The sequence below is a fragment of the Xiphophorus couchianus genome, chromosome 23 (assembly GCF_001444195.1).
Source record: "Xiphophorus couchianus chromosome 23, X_couchianus-1.0, whole genome shotgun sequence".
Taxonomy (NCBI): domain Eukaryota; kingdom Metazoa; phylum Chordata; class Actinopteri; order Cyprinodontiformes; family Poeciliidae; genus Xiphophorus; species Xiphophorus couchianus.
The window spans coordinates 14,562,923-14,587,859 of NC_040250.1; the positions used below are offsets into that span (position 1 = coordinate 14,562,923).

The 24,937-nt window shown below is 37.7% G+C and overlaps 1 protein-coding gene across 5 annotated transcripts in view; it reads left to right on the forward strand.

The window, feature by feature from the left end:
- The first annotated feature begins 1,434 nt into the window (after positions 1–1,434).
- Positions 1,435–24,937, forward strand: part of pcdh11 (protocadherin 11) — a 167,784-nt gene continuing 144,281 nt past the window's right edge. For 3 of the 5 annotated variants that reach the window (XM_028009166.1, XM_028009167.1, XM_028009168.1), the window contains exons 1-3: positions 1,436–2,258; positions 9,103–9,687; positions 17,044–19,551. In XM_028009166.1, coding sequence (XP_027864967.1) covers positions 9,148–9,687; positions 17,044–19,551 — 3,048 coding nt within the window. In that variant the 5' untranslated portion in view covers positions 1,436–2,258; positions 9,103–9,147. Of the gene's footprint in view, positions 2,259–9,102; positions 9,688–17,043; positions 19,552–24,937 lie in introns of all 5 variants that reach the window. The other 2 variants (XM_028009165.1, XM_028009169.1) reach the window with 2 other exon arrangements.

Below are 24,937 nucleotides of genomic sequence, written 5' to 3' on the forward strand. Positions count from 1 at the left end.
TTCACCTATATTTTAATACAGGGAAAGGCCAATGTCTCTTAATTGCAAGCATGAACAGAGATGAGAGGCCTGCCAACGGCTGACCTCAATGGTACCAGTTGCCAGAGCTGCCATAAATGGGCGGCCATTTTAATGGGTAATGGACTCAGCACAAAATGTTTTAAGACAGAGAGCAAGTGCAATGACTTGCCTTAAGTGATAATGAAAGCTGTTTTGTTTCCCCCCCAAAAAAACTAAATAGAACAAAGACTGTAATATTCCTGATCCCACTTTTGACAAGTAGGTTGACCAGTGTACTTTTGTTTATTGTCTTTATTTTTTATGATTAATTAATATCTCACAAATGCAATGCTTGCAATTCTTCAGTGTCACAGTTAAGGTTTAATTACACTATTGTGATTAAGGAATGCTGTATCTTTCTTTTTTCATTCTTTTTTTTCCTTGTTTCTTTTTTATCTCTTTTTTAGCACATTCAAAGACGCAAATTGCTTGTTTAGATTAAAAACATTTTTATTTAAATGCTCCACTGTATGCTAGCGTCATGTACCCTTTTCTTGAATCAGTTGCAGTTGGTATAATTCATTTCCAGCTAGATTTAGTACATTTTTACAGTCCCCACAATTAATGCAAAGGAAATAATATATAATTTCGTTTGCTTGCAAAAACTACAAGGTGATTAAATAGACAAATCTGAGTTCGGAAAAGGTGTAGGTAGGAAATTAGATATGCAACAAGATATGCAACTTCCTTCTGATAAAGAATAATCAATCAAAGCTAATAAAGAAACTAAAGTATGCTTAATTTGAGTTTTCTTTGTGTTCTCTAACTTATTGATGGACTTTGGAAAGTTACAGACTTCAATGTGTACACACATTGAAATATATATATATATATATATATATATATATGGGGAGGCGTGGGGGGGTGTGTGATGGCGTGTGGGCGTGTGTGTGTGTGTGTGTGTTAAGTTAAGACCAGGGTGAGAAGAAATAACTTCTTGAATTTCTCTGTGGAATAATTTTATGCTCATAACGTCCTAATGTCCTTCATATATTTATACCTTCACAAAGAAGGTTTACATATCAGAATGATCCTGTCTGTTTCAATAAGACATGATCAATCTTCTGAAGAGAATTAGAACTTCTTCATCCTATAAAGGCGCCAAAGTTACAGTAGACCCCCTACTGGAAATAAAAGACAAGGCTCGATGTGAAAGAGAACAGTGCCCCCACTTAGCTTTCAGGCAGACTTCTAGACTACGCTGGCTACAGTGCTACGGCAAGCAACCCAGGCATCTCTGGTCCACACCTCCACGTCTACCAACTGTACTGTACATCTCCGACGAAAGCATCTCTCCAGCGCAGTGCAGCTTTAAGAGCACCGGTGGCTCTTAAAGCTGCGGCTGGCTCCTCCTTCTGCCTATGATGTCAGTCGGAGGGAGAGCGAGAGGGAAAGAGAGGTGGGCAGCATTGAGGAGCTGAGTTCATACTATACTACTGAGACATCTACAGCTTAGCAGACAGATACGGTGAACCGCCTATCCCGGCACCTGTAAGTGATGCTGCACTGAGGCACACTTTGATCCAACTCCACTGGGGGGGCGATGCGCTCTCTGCATCCCTCATTTAAGAGTTTTTTTTTTTCTGTGTGCGGAGCTTTTAAATCAGTCCAAACAAGTGACTGTTGAATAAATTAGCTTCAAGCTTTTTTAGTTGTTTATTAGAGGCATATTGTTTTTTTTTTTCTTTTTCTTTTCTTGATTATCCTTTTTTTTTTCGCCCTCATGGATTGAAGTTGTAATGTTCGCACAAAGAGGCGTTTAGCACACGTGTGGGTGTTGTTTCAGCGTGAAAACCGCTGGTAGATTTTCCAAGTCAAATTAGGTTAGCGATACAAAGTTTATGTAAAGCAACCATGGATCATTGCGTGTCTGCGGCTGTGGGATTGTGAGTCCAAGAGACCCGAAGAGGAATTACAGCCTCCCTTTCTAAAACAAAACAAAATAATAATAAAAACACGAAGTTGTTTTTTCTTTTTTTTTTTAAAACGGAAGGATCACATTTTTAACACAAGGATAAGTTTTTGTAGTGGATTTTTTTTCCTGCTTCGCTCGTGCTTCACTCCCGAGTCAGATGAGGATCCTTTCTCTCCGTTTTCCCCACTTCAGATTAATTCATGGCACTTCTTTTTTGTGAGTCAGCGATGTCTCATCGCGGCAACACTCACGGTTAATTTTTCATCATCTCCCAGCAGAGAAGGTGAGATTTTCTTTTATTATTGTTCGTAGTCCTGATTGTTATTGTCACAAAATGCGCGTCTTCAAATTATCTGACCGCTCGCACTGCTCTGTCTCCTGAGCGCAATTGGAAACATCGGATGCTGTGGCTTATTTGGTCCGTATTAAATCAAATAGCTGTCCCAGTACAGCCACGGACCATAGTTTCCCTGCACAATTACTCGAATTTCAGAGAAGGTGAAGTGACATTCTTTAGGGTGTTTAGATATGCATTTAATTTATTTATTTAGCGCGAGTGATTCAGTTTCGGAGAGGCTCCAAATATACAACAGAAGGAAAATGGAGTTCACTGAGAATAAGTTGTCGCATTATGAAAGTGTAATGCGTAAATGGCAACGCTTTCGGGCGTCATTTTACCGTGCTTTGTGCTATAATGCCCAGATAAGTCGGCCTCCTTTTCATGAGCATCCAACTGCAGGACTTTTCAGACCGGTCTCTCAACATCTTGGCCGCTAAACTCCATGCGTGGGTGCGCGGCAACAGTGCGCTCCTGCTCGAGCGGTTCACGTGTCGCAGACCTCAGGGGCGATCATCTTATTCTGTGCCTGTGCACACTGGTTCTTCAGGGAGAGCGTAAGGATATATATATATATATATATATATATATATATATATATATATATATATATGTGACTGTCAGTTGGGATGAAGAGTGATGTCTCAGTGGTTTGCGAAGCCCTTTGAATAACAACAGTGATGTAAAATGTGCGTTGAATATCCCTCCTGAATAATCAACAGTGCTTCAGTTAAAATTCTCTGATTAAAGGTTAAAAGAAAAAAAACAAAGAAAAAAACAATAGGAAGGAAACAATCACATATTGTGAAAATATATTCCCAATAATATGTTGCATATTTGCTTAATTTAAGTTAATTTTGGTTTATCCACTTGCAAGAGTACATTTGCCATGGAACTCAGATTACCCGTGGTCATATGCCTGTCTTGTATCTGAAATCTTATCTTTATTATGCTGTAATCCTGCCTAATCCTGGCCTCTTCTTAATCCTAAAAACATAACTAATTTAAGTGATTACACAAAGTTTAGCCTATTCTAGGTATTCCAATGAAAGAAAACATCACAGTTTTACTAGAATATACTTTAACATCAAGGTCCTTCTCCATCACCCTTATGTGTCAATATATTAAAATAACTACAAAACTTGCCTTTTGTCCAGGCAACACAAGAAAACTAAACAATATCCACTATAATGGATTTATAGTGTTTCTCTAAAGTGTCAAATATGTATTTAACTGCATATCAGTATTTTTGATAATTTTTTTGTTTTCAAAAGCATATATTTTTGCATTATTTAATATTTTTTTAATAATTTAATTTTAAAAATAATACATGTAAAAGTCATATTCAAAAAGTAGTTACAATGAAACCAAGATGATAGTTACAAATACATTAAACTATAATATGGATGCATGGACTTTGCGCTTCAGGTCAATGTAAAATGGAAAAAATTGTCTTGTTTTGCTGCAAATGAAAATGTTTATGAACTATTACTAATGTATCAAGCGGTTGAACCCTTCAGGATTCTGTCCTGTTTATGAATGATCACACTGACTGAAATCAAACTTGGGTTTCTTATGGTGTCAGTACTGTATTAAGAAGCGCTCTTTTAAATTTTAATACCAATTTCTAAAAACACAGGTACATCACAAATTGTAGTCTGAATTTGGCTACATAATAGCAGTGTTGGTTAAAATTTTATTCCATTACTGTGTGGGGAGAATAGTTTTGTGTTTGTGGACTGAAAAAGAACTGTCTGTGGTTGACAGAAACATGTTTTGTCAGCCATCTGTGATCCTTAAGGCTCTTAGACGGAAAGAAAGAACAAGGAGAGACAGTGAAGCCATGCATTGACCATTGCCATTTCAGTATTAATAGATGCAACTGCAACAATTAATAAAGAAATGAAACTCAAAACCTGACTTTGACAGATTAAAGTACTCAATACACTATGAGTTTTGGTCTCAGGGCAACCACACTAAGAGTGTCCAATATGCCCATCTTTGGGGTGAAGGCAGGGAGTGACAGTAGGAGCATCTCACCTCTCACTGCCACCCTCTGTGGACGCAAACACCAAGAAGACCTGCCCATCATGCTGTCGTGTAAAGAGGATCTTGGTCTGGTCAGCCCCTTCTTCACTGTTTCTCCCAAGAGGGAAGTTTGAGTTTGCCTACAGGATTCAACCTGCTGTCTGGGGGCTCAAAATAGAATTTCAGGAGACTAGTGAAATGTAAGCAATGGAGACACTCTGACTGACACCTCGAATCTCCCTACTTCCTTTTTTCCCTGCAGCGTTATTCCTTCTCTCACCTAGCTTATCCCTCATGGACAGGTTTGTAAAGAATTGTGACAAGTGAAAAGAAGTGCAAATGTTGGGGAAATCATGGCACCGAGAAGGAAACTTGAATTAAGTTAATGAAATGCGAGTAGCAAATATGTTTCGACCACAATGCGCTTGAGAGCACAGTTTCACATTTTAGTGCACACTTGGAAGCAGACTGAGCTCTCATGCCTCGTATAGTAGAAAAATTTAGCTCTTTAAAATTACAATGAAGTGCAAAGGTGTAATTTTTGTCACTACATTTGTACTCCAGCATGTTCTGAGTGTGAAAATACACACTACAACCTTTCATCCAGCAGAACATTATTATCACTTACAAGGAAGAGGAAATCTAGATCATCCTTTGATCTTTTTCTCCTTTTTTCTCTTGAGCGAATCACATCCCATTTAGGGATATAATTTAAACTTCATTATACGTGGTGCGAGCTCAGCCCCGGACCATGTGGTGATCATCGCAGTGAAGCAATTGCTGCTCACTTTCCAAAAAGGTCCGCACTTGTGAGTAAAATATGTCACTTCTACTAATAGTAAAAGTGACACACTAGTTACTAATAGGATATAATTCTGTCAGTATTTTTGACAGAACAACACTGCCCAGGCTGCATGTGTAGAATGAATGAAAAAAGACGCAGATCAATGTCGGGCCGTTCTTTTCTCTTTTTGTCCAACTGTACTGTAATGAGTCTCATGCGACTGCTTTTTGAGGCATGTGAAGTCTGTCTTTACATGTTTCATGAAGCGCCTCACAATAGTTGCATATTTAAAACTGGCTTAGTTATTAATATTCTTTTTAAGTCAATCCCTCTTTGTCAGCTGGACGAGATCTTCAGTGAGCTATGAACATTTTTGATTTGGCAATTTAGAAGTCCCCTGTAGTGCTTTTCAGGTTTTTGAGGTAGTCATTGTTTTGAGGATTTGACTCATGTAGGTAGATGGGAATTTCGTAAGATATGACAAAAAAAAGTTCCACAGTAATCATATTTCCTGTTTAGTTTCTACAGTCATAATTTGTATGCAGACCATCACAGAATGTAGGAAATTCGTTGGTGGAAATGCATGTCTGATTTCAAGAATACACAACAGCATTATACCAATAGGAAAGTCATATGTGATTAAAAAACACCCAGCAGGGTTAGACTTAAACACACAGTGTGAAATAGATGATGAAATTAGCTCTCACGTATACAGAACTACAGACGTGCAGTCGGTATTAATATGAAGAGGAAATATGCTATACCTATGCACTGTTGGATCCTTCATTATAAAACGGATCCAGTTTCTTGCAGATGTATAAATACCCATTGAAATATTTCAAATTTTGAAGCCACAGACTTCAATATGACTTCAACATGAAGTTACCTATAATTGTAAAGTTGAAGAAAAAAATTATACATGGTTTTAAAATGTTTTCACTCATAAAAATCTAAAAAGCATAGTTTGCTTATATATTTAGGTCCGTTACTGTTGCACATGTTTTGGGGTATATTTCTCAAAAACAATTATTTTTGCCCAATCCTCTTTTTAAAATAGGTCATTCTCAGTCAAACTTTGATGGAGGCCCTTTGATAACATCACTTTTCAAAGTCTTTTCAAACAATTATGAAAATTAGATCTAGATTCTAGCATATGAACATATTTTAAAAGAATATATAGTAGATCTGGATATGTTTAAGGTTGTAGTCATGCTGTAAAGTAATCCTTCTTTGCGATCTGAAGTGCTTGAAGCCTCTAACAAGTTTCCTCCAATATTTCCCTGCAAATAGTATCAGTCATTTTCATGCCAAGCGTCAGTAGTGACCCAGTCCTGTTGAAAACGACACATCCCCACATCATGATGCTGCCACCATATTTCATGGAAGTAAAACATGTTTAGGGTGTTCTGCCACACAGTATTTTGGCTATAAGCCAGAAAGTGTCATTTTGGCCTCATCTGAACAAAGCGTCGTTTTCCTAAGCTTGTTGTGTCCCCTACATGCATTGCGGCAAATGACATAAATAAAGTCTTTTGGCATTTTTTAAAACTATTTTTCAAAGACTAAATTTATGGAGTATATGTCTAATCTTTGTCCTTTACAACCCCACCTGGGTTGTAAATTTCTGCAGATCCATCAGAGTTGCTATAACCTTTTTGGCTGCTTCTTTGATTAATACTGATCTTACTCGCTGTGTCATTGTTTAGTTGATCGGTCATTCCAGGACTGATCGGAGTTCAGTCCTTTGTGATTACGGACTGAACTCTGTAAACTCTGGGTGTAGTGTACCCAAATAGCCTAACCCCACTGTAAAGTTTTCCACAACTTTTATCCCTGATCTATTGCGTTTCTTTTTCTCTAATAGGGATCACGCAATATCAGGAAATCATGTAATTACAATACCGTTGTGGAACATGACCACATCAGAAACTGAACACACACTTTCCTGACCCATTTTTTCTTCTCATTTATCACAGTGTCTTCACAACACTGTGCAAGCTTTATCGTTATTTTCTGGCAAGAATAGAAAGCCACACAAAATTGTCCATATTCCTGGCAGTTTTAGAAAAGTAATATGTTTGAGTTATACTTTTTCAACCAAGAAGTTTTTCTTATAGGAAATGAGAAAAACTACTAAGATACTAAGACAACATTCAAGAGGTATTATTTTAAATAAAATGGCATGATTTCACAGATATGTTTGACGATTCATTGTTCGTGATGAGCTTCAAGTGGAATACATCTTACCAACATCCTAATCAAAAGCTCCCTCTACACTTTCTCTATCAGATTCAAGTCAGAACTTTAGCTGACAGAGTTCTCTAGAAACAGATTGGTTTCCAATGGCTAGATAGAAATATTAATAATTATAATTATTAATAATTATTAACAATAATTGTAATTATTAATAGTATTTAAACCAGTTCCTTGGAATTGCAATATTGCACACATCGATTGAGTGATGACCACTGTGATTTCATATATTGTGCAGCTCCATTCTTCTTTATACTTCTTTATAATGTTTTCTACTAATATTCTCTACAAATTTCTGAAAACTTCACAAACCAGCTGTTTGTTTACGGAAACTAAATTACACACAAATGGAGTTGAGAGTAATTTGTTAATATGGTCACTTTTTCCAACTGTATATTGCGCTGACTTTTATTTAGGAATAAAAATGTAAACTGGGCTAACTATCACTGAAAATCCCCATAAAATGCTCTAATCGTTGTGGCTGTTGCATGACAAAATGTGAGAATGTCCAATTGTTGTCATTTTCTGTGCAAGCGCTGTATAAATCTGCTCTCTGTTTATATAGGTCCTTCATACTTTACATATCATCTGCCAAAGATTTATGGAAGCTTGTGGTGCAAATCTGAATCGACCTGTGGTGCTGTGATGGAAATTCTAGAATAAATTTGTTAAACATGCTTGATAATGGGTTCAATGAATGGCTAAGTCGTAATGTCAGCTAGCAAACCACACAAAGTAACTCCCCAGTAACCTACTAATTGGGTGGTGGAAAGCAGTCAATATTTTATTCTAGCATGCAGTGGTAGCGAGGCATTGCAGAGCGCGACTCCTTTATCACATTCCAATGACCTAGTTGGGTTTTGGCAACTTGGGTTCTTGCCCCTTGGCATCCATTTACACATATCAAAGAGTCAAGATTTTTGTCAAACACAACAAGGGTTTGTCATTTCATACAAACAGCCAGCTGGGGATTGTTGAGATTTAATGTCAGGGAAAAAGTATGTTCTGAAGTTGATTGATGGTGGCTTTAACAAAGAGTTCCACTCTGTCGTCTCTTTCCGCTGTCGTTAGTCGTCTAAACAGAACTCTTATCATCCCGTGCTCGCTTACACACATGGGCATACGTGAAATATGCGAGTGCTCCATTGTTTACATTCAGAGCAAATGAGGTTTTCCATTAATAGCTTCTGTCAGGCAGTACAAGTGCAAGTGTTCATGTGTGTTCTTGCATGAAAGCACTAACGCTTAAGGCTTAGTTCTGCTTCCTCCAAATTAGCTGGGATCTGGTTGTGAGGTTGCACTTCATGAGGATACTGCAGCACCATTTTCACTCATTCAGATCTAATCTTTTTTTGCAGATCACTTTTATCAAGCAAGGTGATGCATTAATACGGGCATAAAGCGACCATTGACTCAACAAGTTTCATACTTTTGTATTAATCATTTATTATAATGATGAAATGGATTTATGGCATGCATGAACTGCTGACCTTTGCGTGTGTCCTTGCTCAGCGGAAGTCATCAAAGGTTAATTGTGTAAAACTGCCATTAATTTGCTCTCAAAGACGTGGGAAGGATGTTGGCTCATAACTAGTCAGAATAAAGAGGTCAAGATGAAGCCTCTCCATATGGGAAAATATCACTAATTACAGCTGAACAAGAACACTCTTAATTTTCTTTCCTTTCTTTTTTCTCTTCCTTTTCCCCTTTCTTGTGTGTCTTCAGAAAGAGTCGCAGCTGTGGAAGTGAAGCTCACACCTAATTTCGAGCATGAACTTGGCAAGTCGGGTGCATGTTCTGGTGGCCTTGCTCACCTGTTTGGTCTTATTATGCAAGGCCCAGGAGAGGGACTATATCGTGAAGGAGGAGCAGCAGGAGAACGTTCGCATCGGGAATCTGCGCAAGGACCTCGACCTTAACCTGGACCCCAACATCAGACTGTCCTCTCCGCTGCAGTTCAAGCCTGTGTATAAGACGGGCGACGTGCCTTTGGTGAGGGTCGAGGCCAGCACAGGGGAGATTTTCACCACCAATCACAGGATTGACCGGGAGAAGCTGTGCTCGGGGATCTTCACGGAGAAACGCTGCTACTATGAGATCGAGGTGGCGGTGCTGCCCGACGAGATCTTTCGATTGGTTAAGATCCGGTTCCTGATTGAGGATGTGAATGACAATGCACCCCTCTTCCAGTCCACTGTAATAAACATCTCCATCCCTGAAAACACAGCCATCAACACCCGATACCCAGTGCCATCAGCATTTGACCCTGATGTGGGAATTAATGGGATCCAACACTATGAGCTGGTCAAGGTGAGGATTTATTCTTATTTTAACTCACATAAGTAGGATGTAAAATAAATAAATAAATAAAAAGTTTCCCTAGTTTAAATCAGAGCTCATTTGTTTTAAATGAAAGAAGCGGTAATTAGGGAAGTATAATTAGAGGAGCGTAAAAACTGAATATAAACATGTTTCTGGAGGTCAAAATATTATTATTTATGATGGTTAGCTATGCTGTTATTAATTACAAGCTTTGGTCAGCCAAGACTTTTTCACCATGTCTCATCATCTGCCTGTTTAGTTCGAACTGAAATTAAATACAGTCACTAAAATCTGTCGCACACACCTTCTTGAGGAAATTTTTAGCAATTTGTGAAGTATAGCTTGATCTCTGCTCACTTCACGTTCCTGCAGAAATATTCCTAAATTTAAATCACTCATCTCAGTCATTCATTTGTCCTTTCAAACATTTTCTATACTCGCCTAATCCTGTTTAGGGTCACAGCGGGTTCTGGAGTATATCCCAGCGAACAACATGCTGCATTCAGCGTACAGCTTGGACAGATCTCTAGTTCGTCACAGGGCCAAAACAGAGACACTGAACCATGGATTCAGTCGGTCACACCTAAAGGCAATTTATAGTCACCAGTTAACCTAACACGTATGTTTTTGGACTGTGAGAGAAAACTGAAAACCCACCTGGAGAAAATTCACATATGGACAAGGAAAACATGCAAAGTGTGCAAATCTAAGCCAAGATTTAAACCAATGGCCTTCTAGCTGTCACACAAAAAAGCAAATACATTGACCACCTTGAAGTCCGTTATGTACATTATTGCAGTATTATTAATACAATTACTTAGCTTTTTTCCCTCTCGGATATCTAAGATAAATGTTAATTTTAATTTGCCGGTATTAACTATTCTCATTCCAATACAAATAAACCAAAATTACCATAAAGACAATCCTGTGTTTCACATATTACAGAGCTTCTTTAGCTAAACTAGCAGTGTTTATAGGAACTGTTGGAAACAGAAAAACACATTTAAAATGTTCTCAACAACAATGCAGTTTTGCAAACCACAGAAAATGAATTCTAAAGAAATTGCAACATTTCCTTATCTGTTCTCTATAAGTGATGGTCACTTTAAAATAAATCTTGCTTTTTAAATTGAAGTTTCTTTAAACTGACACTTAATTATGATTCTATTGGATTGGTTCTTCAATTTAATTCATAAATGGAATTATCTAACTCATGTTACTAACACATATATAGTATAAGTTATTTTTTAATACAAAAGTTATAAATCATTTTTGATACTTTGTTCAAATTGGTTCTTGTGTAAATCCTGGAGTAAATAACCATAAATAACTATGTAACCAAATAAAGTGGGTATGTAAATAACATTTTATTGTAGGAAACTGAACTGAAGATGAACTGTCATATAATGTTACTTGGAAATCTATTCTACAAAAAATATAGTGAAAAAGTTTATTATTAATGCAATTTAGTTAAAAGCTATTCAAACTGATTAAAAAAACAGTCAATGATTAATGGAAATTGCTGGTATAAATGAGGTTTTTTGTTGATTATATCGAGTTCAAAGTTATTCCTTAGCTCATAGTGGTTATTATGTTAAATGGTTTTAGATGGCATCAGTGACATCATCATATACGATGATCTATAGAACAGTTTACATGTAAATTCCTCGTGGACCTTTTCATGATGTCTATGTCTTAGATTACTATAATTACAAAAGTGTAAGTGGAAGAAAAATGTCTTATTAAAAATCAATCACTTGACTGTCATTAGTAATTGAAAAATGTTTAATGCAGATGGTATTGATTAGTCATTGACTGCTTTCAGAATGCCACATGTCTGACTAATTGAGATTTTTTTTTGGTGGACGCTTGTAATGTTTTACTTTACCATTTTAGATGATTTCACTTGATATGAATCAACTGACTCTACAGTCCTGCTGCCATGCTTTGGTTGTGCAGCATTGTTCTCTTTGAGGGAAAAAAAAAGAAAAAATGCTATTAATTTACATCCTGCGTTGAAAATGTGACCTACTTTTTCATAAAGAGAAATGTGTTGCAAAACCTAAAATATTTAACACTAGCCATAAAACTTTCTATGTGCTTTATATCATTTTGGCAGAAGGCTGTAAAAAAATGGGCCACCTTTCTCTACGTGCAGATATATCTGAGAATATGCATTGAAGAGTGCAGACGCAGCATATAGAGTCCCACATGTCCGATTTCCAGCCACAAGTTACATGTTACACAAGTTATAGTCTGTCTTAAATCTCTGCAAAGAAAAGCATGCAGTGTCGCATAGTGATTTAATTTGCTTTCTTTTTTCCTAAAAGGTGTTAGGTGTAATTTCAGATTTAAATACAATATTACAAAATCTTCAACTACATTTAATTTATAGCTGTATATTTCACTTGTTACAAATAAAGAATAAAACTAAGAATTAGTACAATGGAGGAACAACTTTTGCATTCAAAATGAGTAAGATCAGTGAGAGCATAGAGGGGTGTAGATTTAACAATTCCCTCAACACTGTGATAGAATGAACAGAACATTTGCTCTCTGTATCTGTCTCGCTTACCAATAGGCATTTTTAAAGCGTCTCTTCCCTGCCAGGGCCTCTTCGATGCAGTGCCCTGAATTGTTCATGTCTGGAAAATCACCAACCAAATGTTCAGCTCATTACTGTGATCATCTGCAATCATTTTCGTTGCCCTTTTCACAATATATAGCACCATAAACCCCTGCATGTAGTCATACATTTCAGAGCATCTGTGGCTTTTGGTCCCTGATTCAATTCTTCTCATTATATTCTCATTGGACCTGAGATTAATTTCCTCGTGCCCCAGGTTCTATATGAGTTAAAGCATTAAAGGAGCCTGAGTCATTTTCATGCCTTTGGTATCGTTCATTTCAGAAGTGCAGTAGAAAGCTGGAGGTTTAGTGGGGAAGGACTGTGCAAGCATTTCCTAGAATAGCTTTTGGCTGCTAAGCCACCCGTGGTCTATCTCAGTTTGGTCCTGGGAGATTTGTCTCAGAAGCTCCGTAAGAGTGATAGTTTGTCCAGTTTTCCCGTGTTGTTCAGGGCACTTTTCTAAAATTGCTACCATCATACGACAGAGTCAGCCATACTCAGTGTTTTGTCACTTCCAGGTTTTCAACATACAGAAACAAATAAAAGAAACCAGGCAGCCTCTTTGTACACTTTTCCTTTTTTCTAAAATTTAAAAAGTAAAAGAAGAAGTTTTATTTATGTAGCACTTTTTTAGCAACAAGGCAGTTCAAAGTGCTTTAAGGAATTATTTAATTTTGTAATATTTATTGTGCCACCCTAAAGTTTTTACTATCCTGGTCTGGCCTCCGCTGTGTATTTTTTTCTGGGGGTACCACTGAGCCCCCTGGGAAATTATTGCAGATTATACTTGCAGACAAATTATCCCATGTGTGAAGAATTTTTTATGTCATGAATCGCAGAAAATTAACCCAAAATAATTGTTCAAGACAAAGAAAGCAAACACATGTGGAGTTACAGTGAGATTTCCTAGAACAGTACATGTGTAAGATATTCTGCTTAGAGATGCAGTCCTCGGAGTTTTTGCAAAGCTATACATATCAATAGAAGAAGATAAGGGCACACTGTATGTATATGCATGTAAAAGAGACTGTAGTTGTTAATAATGTAATTATATAATGACAGGAGTTAATTGTCTCCATCAGTAAATTATAAATTAACTGCAATTAACCACATTTCTTGGACAACTGAGTCAGTTAAACAAGCCACACCCAGGCCTAGTTACGGTAGAATCAAGACAACATCGGCTGAAAGATGTCAAAAAGCAGAAGAGAATTCAAGTTACTAACCGTCACTGTAAAACAGGGTTTTTTCTATTTTAAAACAAAGATAGTCATCATGGAGTTGGTATTTTGAAATGTGTTTATTTCCTTATATTGGCATGATAAGCACTGCTGGAATATTGAAATAAAGATCTCATTTTGTATATTCAATTGAATACATATCCATTAAACTCTAACTTAGAGAGTCTGATACTATTTCTAAATGCAGGATGCTTCATGAGATAAAGAAGTTGAAAGCCTAAAATAATAATACTGAGTAATTTAGCTGCACCCATTTCAGTCTTCAGGTTATTTGCTTTAAGTTTTGTTCTCAATTTTTTCCCTTCTATTTTGGAGTTGATATAAAATGATCAATATTTTGGGCTTTTATTGTCTTATTTATAGACATATTTCTGGCCATTAGGAAAAATAGACGGGGATCAGGCATGTGGAGAATAAGAGAATGGGTTAAATGTGTCGATCAGTAAGGCTAACATTGTAAATAAGAGGTTGTTCATAATGTTTTGCCAGCAGAACGGTTTAACAAATTAACTAATGCAAAGAGAAACATTGTGATAAAAACCTCTAAATTATTTTTTCACCACTCAGCATCAGTGACATATTATTCTAAGTTTAATCTGAGTTTTATTTCAAACGTGGAGTAAAAGATAAAATCAATGATAATCTCAGGCACTGTTTGTGAAAATTATGTTCACAGTCATCCTTTACATCATCAACCAGCTCATCTTCTGTCAGTGTCACTCAATCACTGTCATAAAATTAGCCAGTTCTCATATGCATTTGCCCTGTGTCAACCCCAAATTCAGCTTTCACACAAACCTTTGGACCTGTAATATAAAATTACAGTCATCAAGCAAGTTCAGAAAGGCATGCACACTTTATAGTTTAGAGAGCTTTGTCCTCTTCCTCAGCCTTAAGATTTCCTGCAAGTGATTCATGCTAGTATTTGGCCTTTTCTTAGCCTGCCCCAGATCTTATCGCAATCCGCCAGACTAATTCTGCATTCAGAAGAATGCACAGTCTCAGGGAAAGCTCTCTTCAACTTATTGAAATGCAGTGAGGGCTGTCTTGTCAGTTTTAAAATTGTTTGAAACCAAGACAAAAGCACAGTGGAACTGCGAGCTCATAAATCACTGTGCAACATTCCCTTTGACACATGCTAACTCAACATCCTACTATTATCAGGCTTTTCCAAATATCACTGCACAGATACTGAGCGACTGTGCAGAATCAATGAACTAGTCAAACAACTGAGGATTGAAGAGCTCTGTATGGATGGAGAGGATGATAACTTTACAGCTCCCAGAATGTTTTCTCGCCCCTATAGTTTACCTGAGAAATCATTTTTCAGCATGTATAAAGATTCTGTAGAGTTTAACCATGTGGCAGTTTCTCTGTGTTTTACGTTCCATGTCCACTTATTTTTGTAAGATTTTGCCCAGAAGGATCCCGAAGTAAGGCCTAGAAGATCAGTGCTGCTGCATTGACTTTTTTAAGTAGTTCTGTCAATCACTAATGTGTTGACAACATTTCCTCTGCATGCAATTTCTCAGAGTACACAATAATTTACATGCTGCAGCTGCACGTTCTTGTGTCGGCTACAACGCTGTGTTGGCAGAAGGACAGCTCCACATTTTGAAATATACTGCACACTCTTGTGCTTGCAATTTGGTTAAAATGGTCCCCCCTTGAATAACGAGAATGTACATATCTTAATCTCATTTGATAGCTATGCCTAGACAGAGTAATCTCTTCCAACATTATGTGCAGCATGAAGCTTATCTCTTTAAAGAGGATGCTTTTTCTTGTTTTACCATGAAACTGCTTCTGACTGAGAGAGCTTCAAAGGGCTTCTTTGTTTCATAATGTGCATGCAGCTCATTCATAGGCTTGATCTTCTTATTTCCTCCCCCTGCTCTCCTTTTCTCCTCTTTTTGTATCCCTTCTTTCTGTCTTTTACCTGCTTTATTCCTTTCCACCTCCTTCTGATTTATGGGTCTATACCATACACATTTTACTTTAAACATTAGGAAGGCATTTACTCTTAACAACTACTGCCAGTTCATCTGGTTTCTCATGTGGATTACTCATGCATTTGTTTTCATTTTCTTCCAGCTGTACCTTTGCGTAGATGTAGCTCCTCTTGAGCAAAAAGCCTCTCTAATATGTAGGATTTTTCCATTCTGCTCTTTTTAATTTAAGGTGATCCCATCTTGCATTGTACCCAAATATAAGTTTATTGGTGTGTCTCTTTTCCCTCAATCTTTTTCCCTCTGATAATGAAGCTGAAAATGGTGCCAGGTTCCCTGCTCCATTCTAACATGACACATGATAGGAGGATAAAGTGAAATCTCATTTTGGGGAAGGCAAAAAATGTGAAGGCTAAAGAAGTAAATGGATCCATTCGAGCTGTAGTTATGTAGAGAGGATGAACATACTTGATTCATTTCAAAGATTTGCCACATTTCAAGCAGATTAATTAGCTTCGTTTTGATCTTTCAAAGCAATAAATCACAATATGGAATCAGTTTTTGAGCACTATTCTAGCACATTTGTATGGATTCTACTTATCCAGGCAGAGTGGAGAAATGTCTTAGAATTTTAAGTAATTATTTCTATATCACTACAAATGTAATTATTAACAGCGAGAAAATATGCTTTTCTTACATTTTGATAGACAGTTAAGTCCAAAACCATCCATGTCTCTGCTAGATCAAATTTTAAAGTAAACCCTTAATATTACCAACATGTTTCTTCATTCAACGGCCTGAATGTAATACTAGCATTTGGAGTGGTCTAACCATAGTCCCAACTTGAATGTGTTAGAGAATTTGTGGAGGGAGGTAAAGATCAGGGGGATGACAAGGAGACCTTCCATCCTCAAAGATGTATCACCAAATATACATCATTAAAAATCCAGTGGATACAGCTTATGAACAGTTGAAAGAAGGGTTTGATTGCTTTGATTCCAGTAGAGAGTATTTCATTAATTATTGAAAAGTATCAGGAACCAAGCAGAAAGGTACAAGGATAAAATATTGTTTAATCTTTTTCAAAAAACAGCCGACACAAATCCACCAAAGAAAATTTCTCCCAGTTCTTTAAGTCTCGACAAAAATAAACAATGACATGTAATGATCTAAACAAACTCAGGAGCTGTTTACCAAATGTGTGCACATATTGGCAAACAATATTTTTTATTAAACCAAAACTAATAATCATTGGCAGCCTTTAAGGATTCTTCTTACGGTAACAACTTCCACGATTGATAAGTGTTTTTGTTTGTGTGACCTGTTAGCATCTGCATTTTACTTTCTCATTTAATTGGAAAGACTGTAATTCTGAGTTTCTGACCTGATGGTCAAGCTGAAAATTGGCCTATTCTGGTTACCAGCCAATTTTTTAGACTAGAGTTTTGAATTTGTTCCCTTAAAGAATATACTCACATTGTCATGTGTAGCATCAGTATTAACCACAGATATTTTCTCTTTTCAGAGTGTCAATGAGTTTGGCTTAGACATCATTGAGACCCCTGAAGGTGACAAGTGGCCACAACTCATTGTTCAGCAGAATCTTGATCGGGAGCAAAAGGACACCTTTGTGATGAAGATCAAGGTAGAAGATGGTGGCAACCCCCCTAAATCTAGCACTGCCATTCTCCAGGTTACCATTTCTGATGTCAACGACAATCGTCCTATCTTCAGGGACAGTGAGTTGGAAGTCTCTGTTCCAGAAAATGCTCCGATGGGGACTTCTGTGGCTCAGCTTCACGCCACAGATGCAGACCTGGGTTCCAATGCACAAGTCCATTTTTCATTCAGCAACCAGATCTCCTCCTCAACAAAGCGTCATTTTGCCATCAATAGCTCTACTGGACTGATTACTGTAAAGCAACCTCTAGACCGGGAGGTTACTCCTGTTCATAAACTCATTGTTCTCGCAAGTGATGGCAGCTCAACCCCATCAAGAGCCACAGTGATTGTCAATGTCACAGATGTTAATGACAATGTTCCTTCCATAGACACTCGTTACATTATCAACCTGGTAAATGGGACTGTTCTACTGTCTGAGAATGCTCCTCTCAACACCAAAATAGCCCTTATTACTGTTACTGACAAGGATGCCGATCTGTATGGCAAAGTGGCTTGCTACACTGACCATGATGTTCCTTTCCGGCTTAAGCCTGTCTTTAATGATCAGTTCTTACTGGAGACAGCTGCCCCTCTAGATTATGAAACCACTCGTGAATATGCTATTAAGATAGTGGCCTCGGACAGAGGAACGCCTCCTTTGAACACTTCTGCTATGGTCTTAATTAAAATCAAGGATGAGAATGACAATGCACCCATTTTCCCTCAGCCTGAATTTCAACTGTCAATACCAGAGAACAATGACCCCTTAATGCAGTTAATAAAAATCAGTGCCACTGATGCAGATAGCGGACACAATGCTGAGATAATTTATACTCTTGGCCCTGATGCACCGGATGGGTTTAACATAGACAGGCGATCAGGAATTCTCTCTGTTGGGAAACGACTGGACAGAGAGAAGCAAGAGAGGTACTCATTCACTGTCATAGCAAGAGACAATGGCTCAGCACCCTTACAGAGTAATGTCACTGTTAGGCTAATTGTTCAGGACCTCAATGACAACAGCCCAGCTTTCACTCACCCTGAGTACAACTTCTATGTGCCTGAGAACCTGCCGCTTTATGGGACAGTGGGCTTGATCACAGTGACAGATACAGATGCTGGAGATAATGCTGTTATCACCTTGTCTATTTTGAACGGCAAAGACAGTTTCATCATTGACCCTCAAACTGGTGTGATCAAACCAAATATCACCTTTGACAGGGAGCAGCAAAGCTCATATACCTTCATGGTCAAAGCAGTTGATGGAGGACAGCCTCCAAGTTCCTCCTATGCCAAGGTCACAATTAATGTTGTCGATGTGAATGACAATCGCCCTGTGTTTGTTATCCCTTCCTCCAATTATTCATATGACCTGGTACGAACCACTACCTCCCCAGGTTCTGTGGTGACCAGAGTGTTTGCCATTGACAATGACACAGGTATGAACGCTGAGTTGCAGTACAGTATCATCAGCAACATCATCATCACATCTAGGGTCTCCCCTCGAGGTCTCTTTTCCATCGACAAAACAACGGGTAACATAACGCTGCAGGAGAAAATTGTACTAGCTGATCAGGGACTGCATAGACTGGTGGTCAAGGTCAAAGATTTAGGCCAACCTGAGTCATTACATGCTATTGCACTTGTACACTTGTTTGTCAATGACACTGTGTCAAATTCTACCTTTATCCAAGAGCAGCTACGAAAAAGTATGGAAACACCATTGGATCGTAATATAGGGGACAATGAGATAACGCCTCAAGCCAATGGATATGTAATTGTTGTTATAGCGATCATAGCAGGAACCATGACTGTTATTTTGGTGATATTTGTCACCGCCTTGGTGCGCTGCCGGCAGACACCTAGACATAAAGTAGTTCAGAAAGGCAAGCAGAGTGGGGAGTGGGTGTCACCCAACCAAGAGAACCGTCAAATCAAGAAGAAGAAGAAGAGAAAGAAGCGATCTCCTAAGAGCCTTCTCCTAAACTTTGTGACCATAGATGAATCCAAGCCTGAAGACCCCACACATGAGCATGTTAATGGCACCCTGGATCTTCCTGTAGAGCTTGAGGAGCAGACCATGGGAAAGTACAATTGGGCGACCACGCCTACAACCTTCAAACCTGACAGCCCAGACTTAGCCAAGCATTATAAATCTGCATCCCCTCAGCCCACATTTCAAATCAAACCAGAAACTCCTGTGGCCCCTAAGAAACATCACGTGATCCAGGAGCTCCCCTTGGACAATACTTTTGTGGTGGGCTGCGACTCACTCTCCAAGTGTTCATCGACTAGCTCCGACCCATACAGTGTCTCAGAGTGCGGCTGTCAGGGGGGATTCAAGGCTGCAGGGCAAATCGCCACCCGGCAGGTAATTCATGAATTCTTTTTTAAACCCACCCACACTAGTCTCCACTCACACGCCCCATGCTTTTCCTTGGTAGTTGATGTAAAAGGGGGAGGGAGGAAGCATGAAGCCAAGGGGTTTTCTCACACAAACCATGACCATGTCTACATAAACGCCATTTGCACCTAAAAGTGTGGTCACAAAATGGAAATAAGACATAATTTATCAAACTAATAGCCCAAACCTTGTTTTATACTGTTTTTGCATCCTAAAAAATGCAGGTTAAATCAATTGTCAAAGACTTTGGTAATAACATTTTTTTTTTATTATTTACCTTGACTGTGCGTAGTTAGTGGCATAAAGCGTGATTTAGAGGCCTGGAGGATAGGAAACAGTGATTGAACTCTCTGTTGCATTTGAGGTCAAGGGCGAATTAAGCTGTGTATATCTGGCTGATATGTTTAACAATGCATGTAAAATGTGTCAAAGGGTCCTTATTTTATCAGGTATTCATTCAGCCATAAAGTGTGAAAGTAATAGCTCAGAACAAAAAAAAAGAACTTGTGTGCGTGTGCATGCGTGTGTGTGTGTGTGTGTGTGTGTGTGTGTGTGTGTGTGTGTGAGGCTTGACAAATGACCTCACTGTTTTGTGGTGTCTGTCCTTAAAATAGTATGTGTCTTAAATGCGCCAGTGAGGATTTGTGCAAGTGAGGCTCATTTGAATACCAAGGTACAGCAAAGGGCTTATGATTCCCTAAAAGATATGTGCCAAATGCGAAGTGCCCCAATAAATAACAACTGGCAGGGGAAATAAATGTAAATCAGACATGAGGAGAGGTGGCCTTAGTCAGCCCTGACAGCACAAGCCCAGTGCTGTTTGGAAGACTGAGTACTTCTTGGGACAGGGGAGGGGGTCATGGAGATCAAGGTGATGCAGAGCCTGGGGACCAATATACTTAAACACCAAGGGTGCAATAGTCCATAAAATGCCTGCCTGGACAACTTTGCATTAAGCCCATAAATGTTCCACTTTAATGACCCCAATTATTTTTATAAATGGCATATGCAGATACACATTCTTTGCATTCCTTAAATTGTATGATTTGGACGATGACTAATCTTGTCAAAGCTGTCTTGCCACTTTGATGTGTTTTAGTGTGCGTTTGACATGACATCGAAGAAAGCCATTGTTGTGTCTCTAATGACTAAGTATTTGACCTGGCATCAGCAGCATATTTTAATTACACAAGGTTGACTAGCTTGAGCACAGAGAAGTAATTTATTCCCACTGGCATGACGCTTCATTTAGTTTTACTTCAGTCTAAAATATTCAATCAACTTAGATGTTTTTTTTTCAACTCTTTTCTTATATTTTGCTTTTTACCAATTTGATCATGACTTGGTTTCAGTGGCTTTTGTTTCTGTTGCAGTTTTGATCACTCATATATTTCTGGGTCAATTTCATGATGTTGCATCAATATTGTTTGATGCTTTTTTTCCCATTAGGTGCTATCTTTTGTCTGTGTCCACACCATCATTTTCCTTATTGTTTTCCTCATTTCTGGTTGTGTTATGCCTCTCTTTTTTTTGCCTCGCAGCATATTATGTGTGACAAGTAGCGAGCTTTAAAATTCTTCATAGTGCCGTTGTAAATGACTGTTGATCCTGTAAACTGTAGTGCTTAGGCTAATTTATGAAGACACCCACACAGAGCTGATAGTCTTTTCCCTTCTTACACCTTTTATTTGAAACCTCAGTCAAAAGCTATGCCCTGCCACACCACATCATGCATAAGCTTACTACATGCCCCTGGTGCTGAAGATTAAATCCATAATGTGTTTATATGACAAACTGACAACTTGTCAGAATGATTTTCCCTTCTTACTTGTAATGACTGCCAGAGAATATGCAGAAATATTCAGTGTGTGTCTAACAATTCAAAATTATTATTATCCCTGATGTATTTTACTCATCACAGATTTAAATTGATTTTCACTTGTGTTGCTGATCAGAGTGGAGTATTTTTGAGCAGATAATTTAAAACCCATGAATATTTGATTAGTAAACATTCTTCCAAATCTTCAGGCTATGTTTATATCTCATTATTTCTAAGGTATTTATTTTCTCGACTTTCTGAAGATGGGTTTCATGTTTACAATCTTTTCATATTTCGGTGTCACAGGGGTCCCAGCAATTGAATAATATATCAGAAAAAAAGTGTTCTCAGGGGTTCTGCTTTCCAGCAGCCATCTCTAACGGGGTTGCAATGACAACACACAGTCTCTAATTTTTGTGTCCCCTTAAGCAACTATCATGCAGTTCCTCCCACTTTAGATGTTACATTTCCCACAAGTTTAAAGTGTGCTTATTTAAAGCCTGTGTCACAGAAAAAAAATAGCATGGAGCTATGCCCAATGAGAATCAGTGGCTGCAAAGGTTAATTACATGCACTAAAGGGTTAATCACTTGTAATACAGTATGATTAAAATCACTGTAATTGGTTTGTGAATAAGGCTGATAAGGATGAGGGAAAAAAAGGCAGGCATCCTTTAAGATTATCAGGGATGCCACAAACTATCCTTGGGCAATTTGTGCTCAAGAGATGTGAGGTAGATGACCAGCAGCCCTGGTTTGGTAGGACCCAATTACATTTTCATCTCACTTTGATTTAATCTCCATGCATCTTCGAAGAAAACTCCATTTTGCAAGACTAGAAACAAATACTTGAATCCGGGCCATTTCTTCAAAAGGTGTGACTTTCTCCTTTTATCAGATGAAACAAAAAGAATAAGTGAGCACTCTGGTATTTGTCAAAATGATTTCAAGTGCAGTTCTTAAAACAAAAAGCAGCATTTGTTCTTTAAGTTCTATCTCTCATCAGCGCGACGTCATGCCAGAGCTCCAAAGGCAGAGATCATAGGCAGGTTGTTAAGTTTCTTCCTTTTGCTTTATCAAAGTGACAGACAACGCTTTAGTGACTTCACACTGAAAAGCCAGAGAAAAAATAATAATGCATTGACAAGAAAAAAAAACTCACCCATGGAATAACAATCAGGAGGGAACACAGGAGATAATTATGGTTGAAGGTCACTAAAATGTTTTCAGGGACTTACAGATGTAGCTGATAATAAGGAAAGCTTGTAAAAATACTTCAGAGACTACAGATTTGTGCCACCATATGGCTTCATTATACAGCGAGAGCTGTATTTGCAAATGCCAGCCTCTGCCTTCCCTCCCTTCTTCTCACAGTCTCATCATTTTCTTTTAACCTTTACCCCCTTTGATATTAGAGGTCAATCTGACTTCAGCGATGAGGAGCTCTTGTTAGAGCATGTGCTTTAGCGAGGGCAGATCAAATTACTTTCACCCTGTTTTAGTGGTTTCAAAAAGCACACTTAAAATACGAAAGGAAAAGGGTTAATGAATGCGTTTGTTGAAGGGTTGCTGTTTCTTAAATCTAACGTCTAGTGACAAATCTCCAAAGAAGATTTTGTTGTTGCATAGTCCATATTCTCAAATTACTTTAATAAAAATGTTTTTATAGCAATACTCATCTTGTTTTACCTGTCTTTCTCTGTTGCATTTTTCGATTGTCTTTGGATAATACAATTGAAAGGCAATGGAATAATGAATTTTATGTTAACATCCTAGAGAACTACTATATGATTTGTTTGCGTCCTGTTATCTATTCATGGATTGGGATCAGATTCTTACAGTATGATCACCTTGAGGAAACAAAATAATTTTATTTGAAATAAAAACAAAATTTATCGCTGCTACTGATAAAATAATTAAATTAAAAACATATAAATGACCTAACATATTGATTGATATAGTAATTAAAATATCTAAAGCAGACTAGTTTTGAAACAGTTGCCCTTAAGGGACAGTGTGGATTAGTTGAAGTGATCTTCTGTGAAGATGCCATATTTAGAAAACTGAAACATTTTCAGAGCTGGAAAGCTAACAGACAGACCCTCAAGTCTAACTGAAAATGTTCAAATATGCAGGATTCAACACTGTATTAGAGGATATTAAACATCTCCACTTTCACAAAATACAGCTGTTAGATTTTTCACCCCTTTCTAAGCCAAGCATTCATGCTACTTTGCTAAATTTATTTTGGTCGATGCTGCCAGCTGTATAAATCCGCCTGATCAGCTGATGGGGTACCGTTTAGGTTTTTGCATTTGCATATCATTTGTGAATCAGTGTGTGATTTCTTATTTCCATTTTCAATTGACAACCATAAATCCAAACTTTCTTTGTTTGTTTTTGAACCTGCTCATACTGACAATTTTAGTCTCTGATCAAAAATATGAAATGGAAAAACCGGATTTGATTTTAATATTTCACTGCTTGTGTTTACGTGACCTGGAAACTGTTCTGCGTGCAAAAGTGCAGGTTATCTACTGACACCATGACAGTTCTGGGATCACATACTAGTCTGATTATGGACTTATTAAGCACCGGTATGACATGCAGAAATGTTGAATATTCTGCTATGCTTTGAAATGAGCATCTGAAGATTTAAAGAGAAAAAAGACATTGGTTAGATGCAGGACAAGAGAGGGTTTTGCCTGGATCGATCAATATACAAACTAAATTCACATTCAGAATTTCACAGTTCATGTTGCAAACATTGCTTTTAAATGCGTAATTCCGTCAGAGAAGGGACCATCGTAAGGGTAGAAGTTTTGACTGGGGTTGCATGCAGGAGAGGGTTGTGTTTAAACAATCCCACTGGGAACCTTAGTTTGACAGACTGTGAGGGGAAAATAGCTGTGCTTAAGAATAATTTCCGCTGCTCTTTATTATTTTTTTCCCTACTGAATAATGTTTAAAGTTTTGCATTCAAAGTACTTTTGACTTTTAAAATATATTTTTTAGAACACAATAGGTTGCTTTTCCCTTGTGTTTCACTACTTTAATGGCTATGCTACTTAATTTTTACACTATTTTATGTTACAATAACAATAATAAACTTTATTTAGGAAGGGACATTTATTTAGCTAATTAACCAACATGCTGAAGACTTTCTGGATCATGTAAACCAGAGGAGAAACATATAGAAATCAAATTCAGCCCTACAATCGTTTTTTTGTTATTGTTTTTTTAAGAATTTTTGTTTCAAGACTAAAATTGAAAATATGAAAAACAATAACTTTCTTGTTTTTCTGTACCCAATTCTAAAATAAGTAACTGAAAAAAAATCAATCACTTTTTCATCTTTTGATTTTTGGTTGTCAGTTAAAAATGGAAAGAACAAATGATACGCAGACTTTTATGTAATGGCTTTGAAAGCACATTCCTGTGCTTCCCTAGGTCTGGTAGTTGTCTGGAAATTTTCCTGTTGGAATGACAAAAGGCTGGTTGGATGGACTGACTCAGACAGCAGCGTCAAACATTC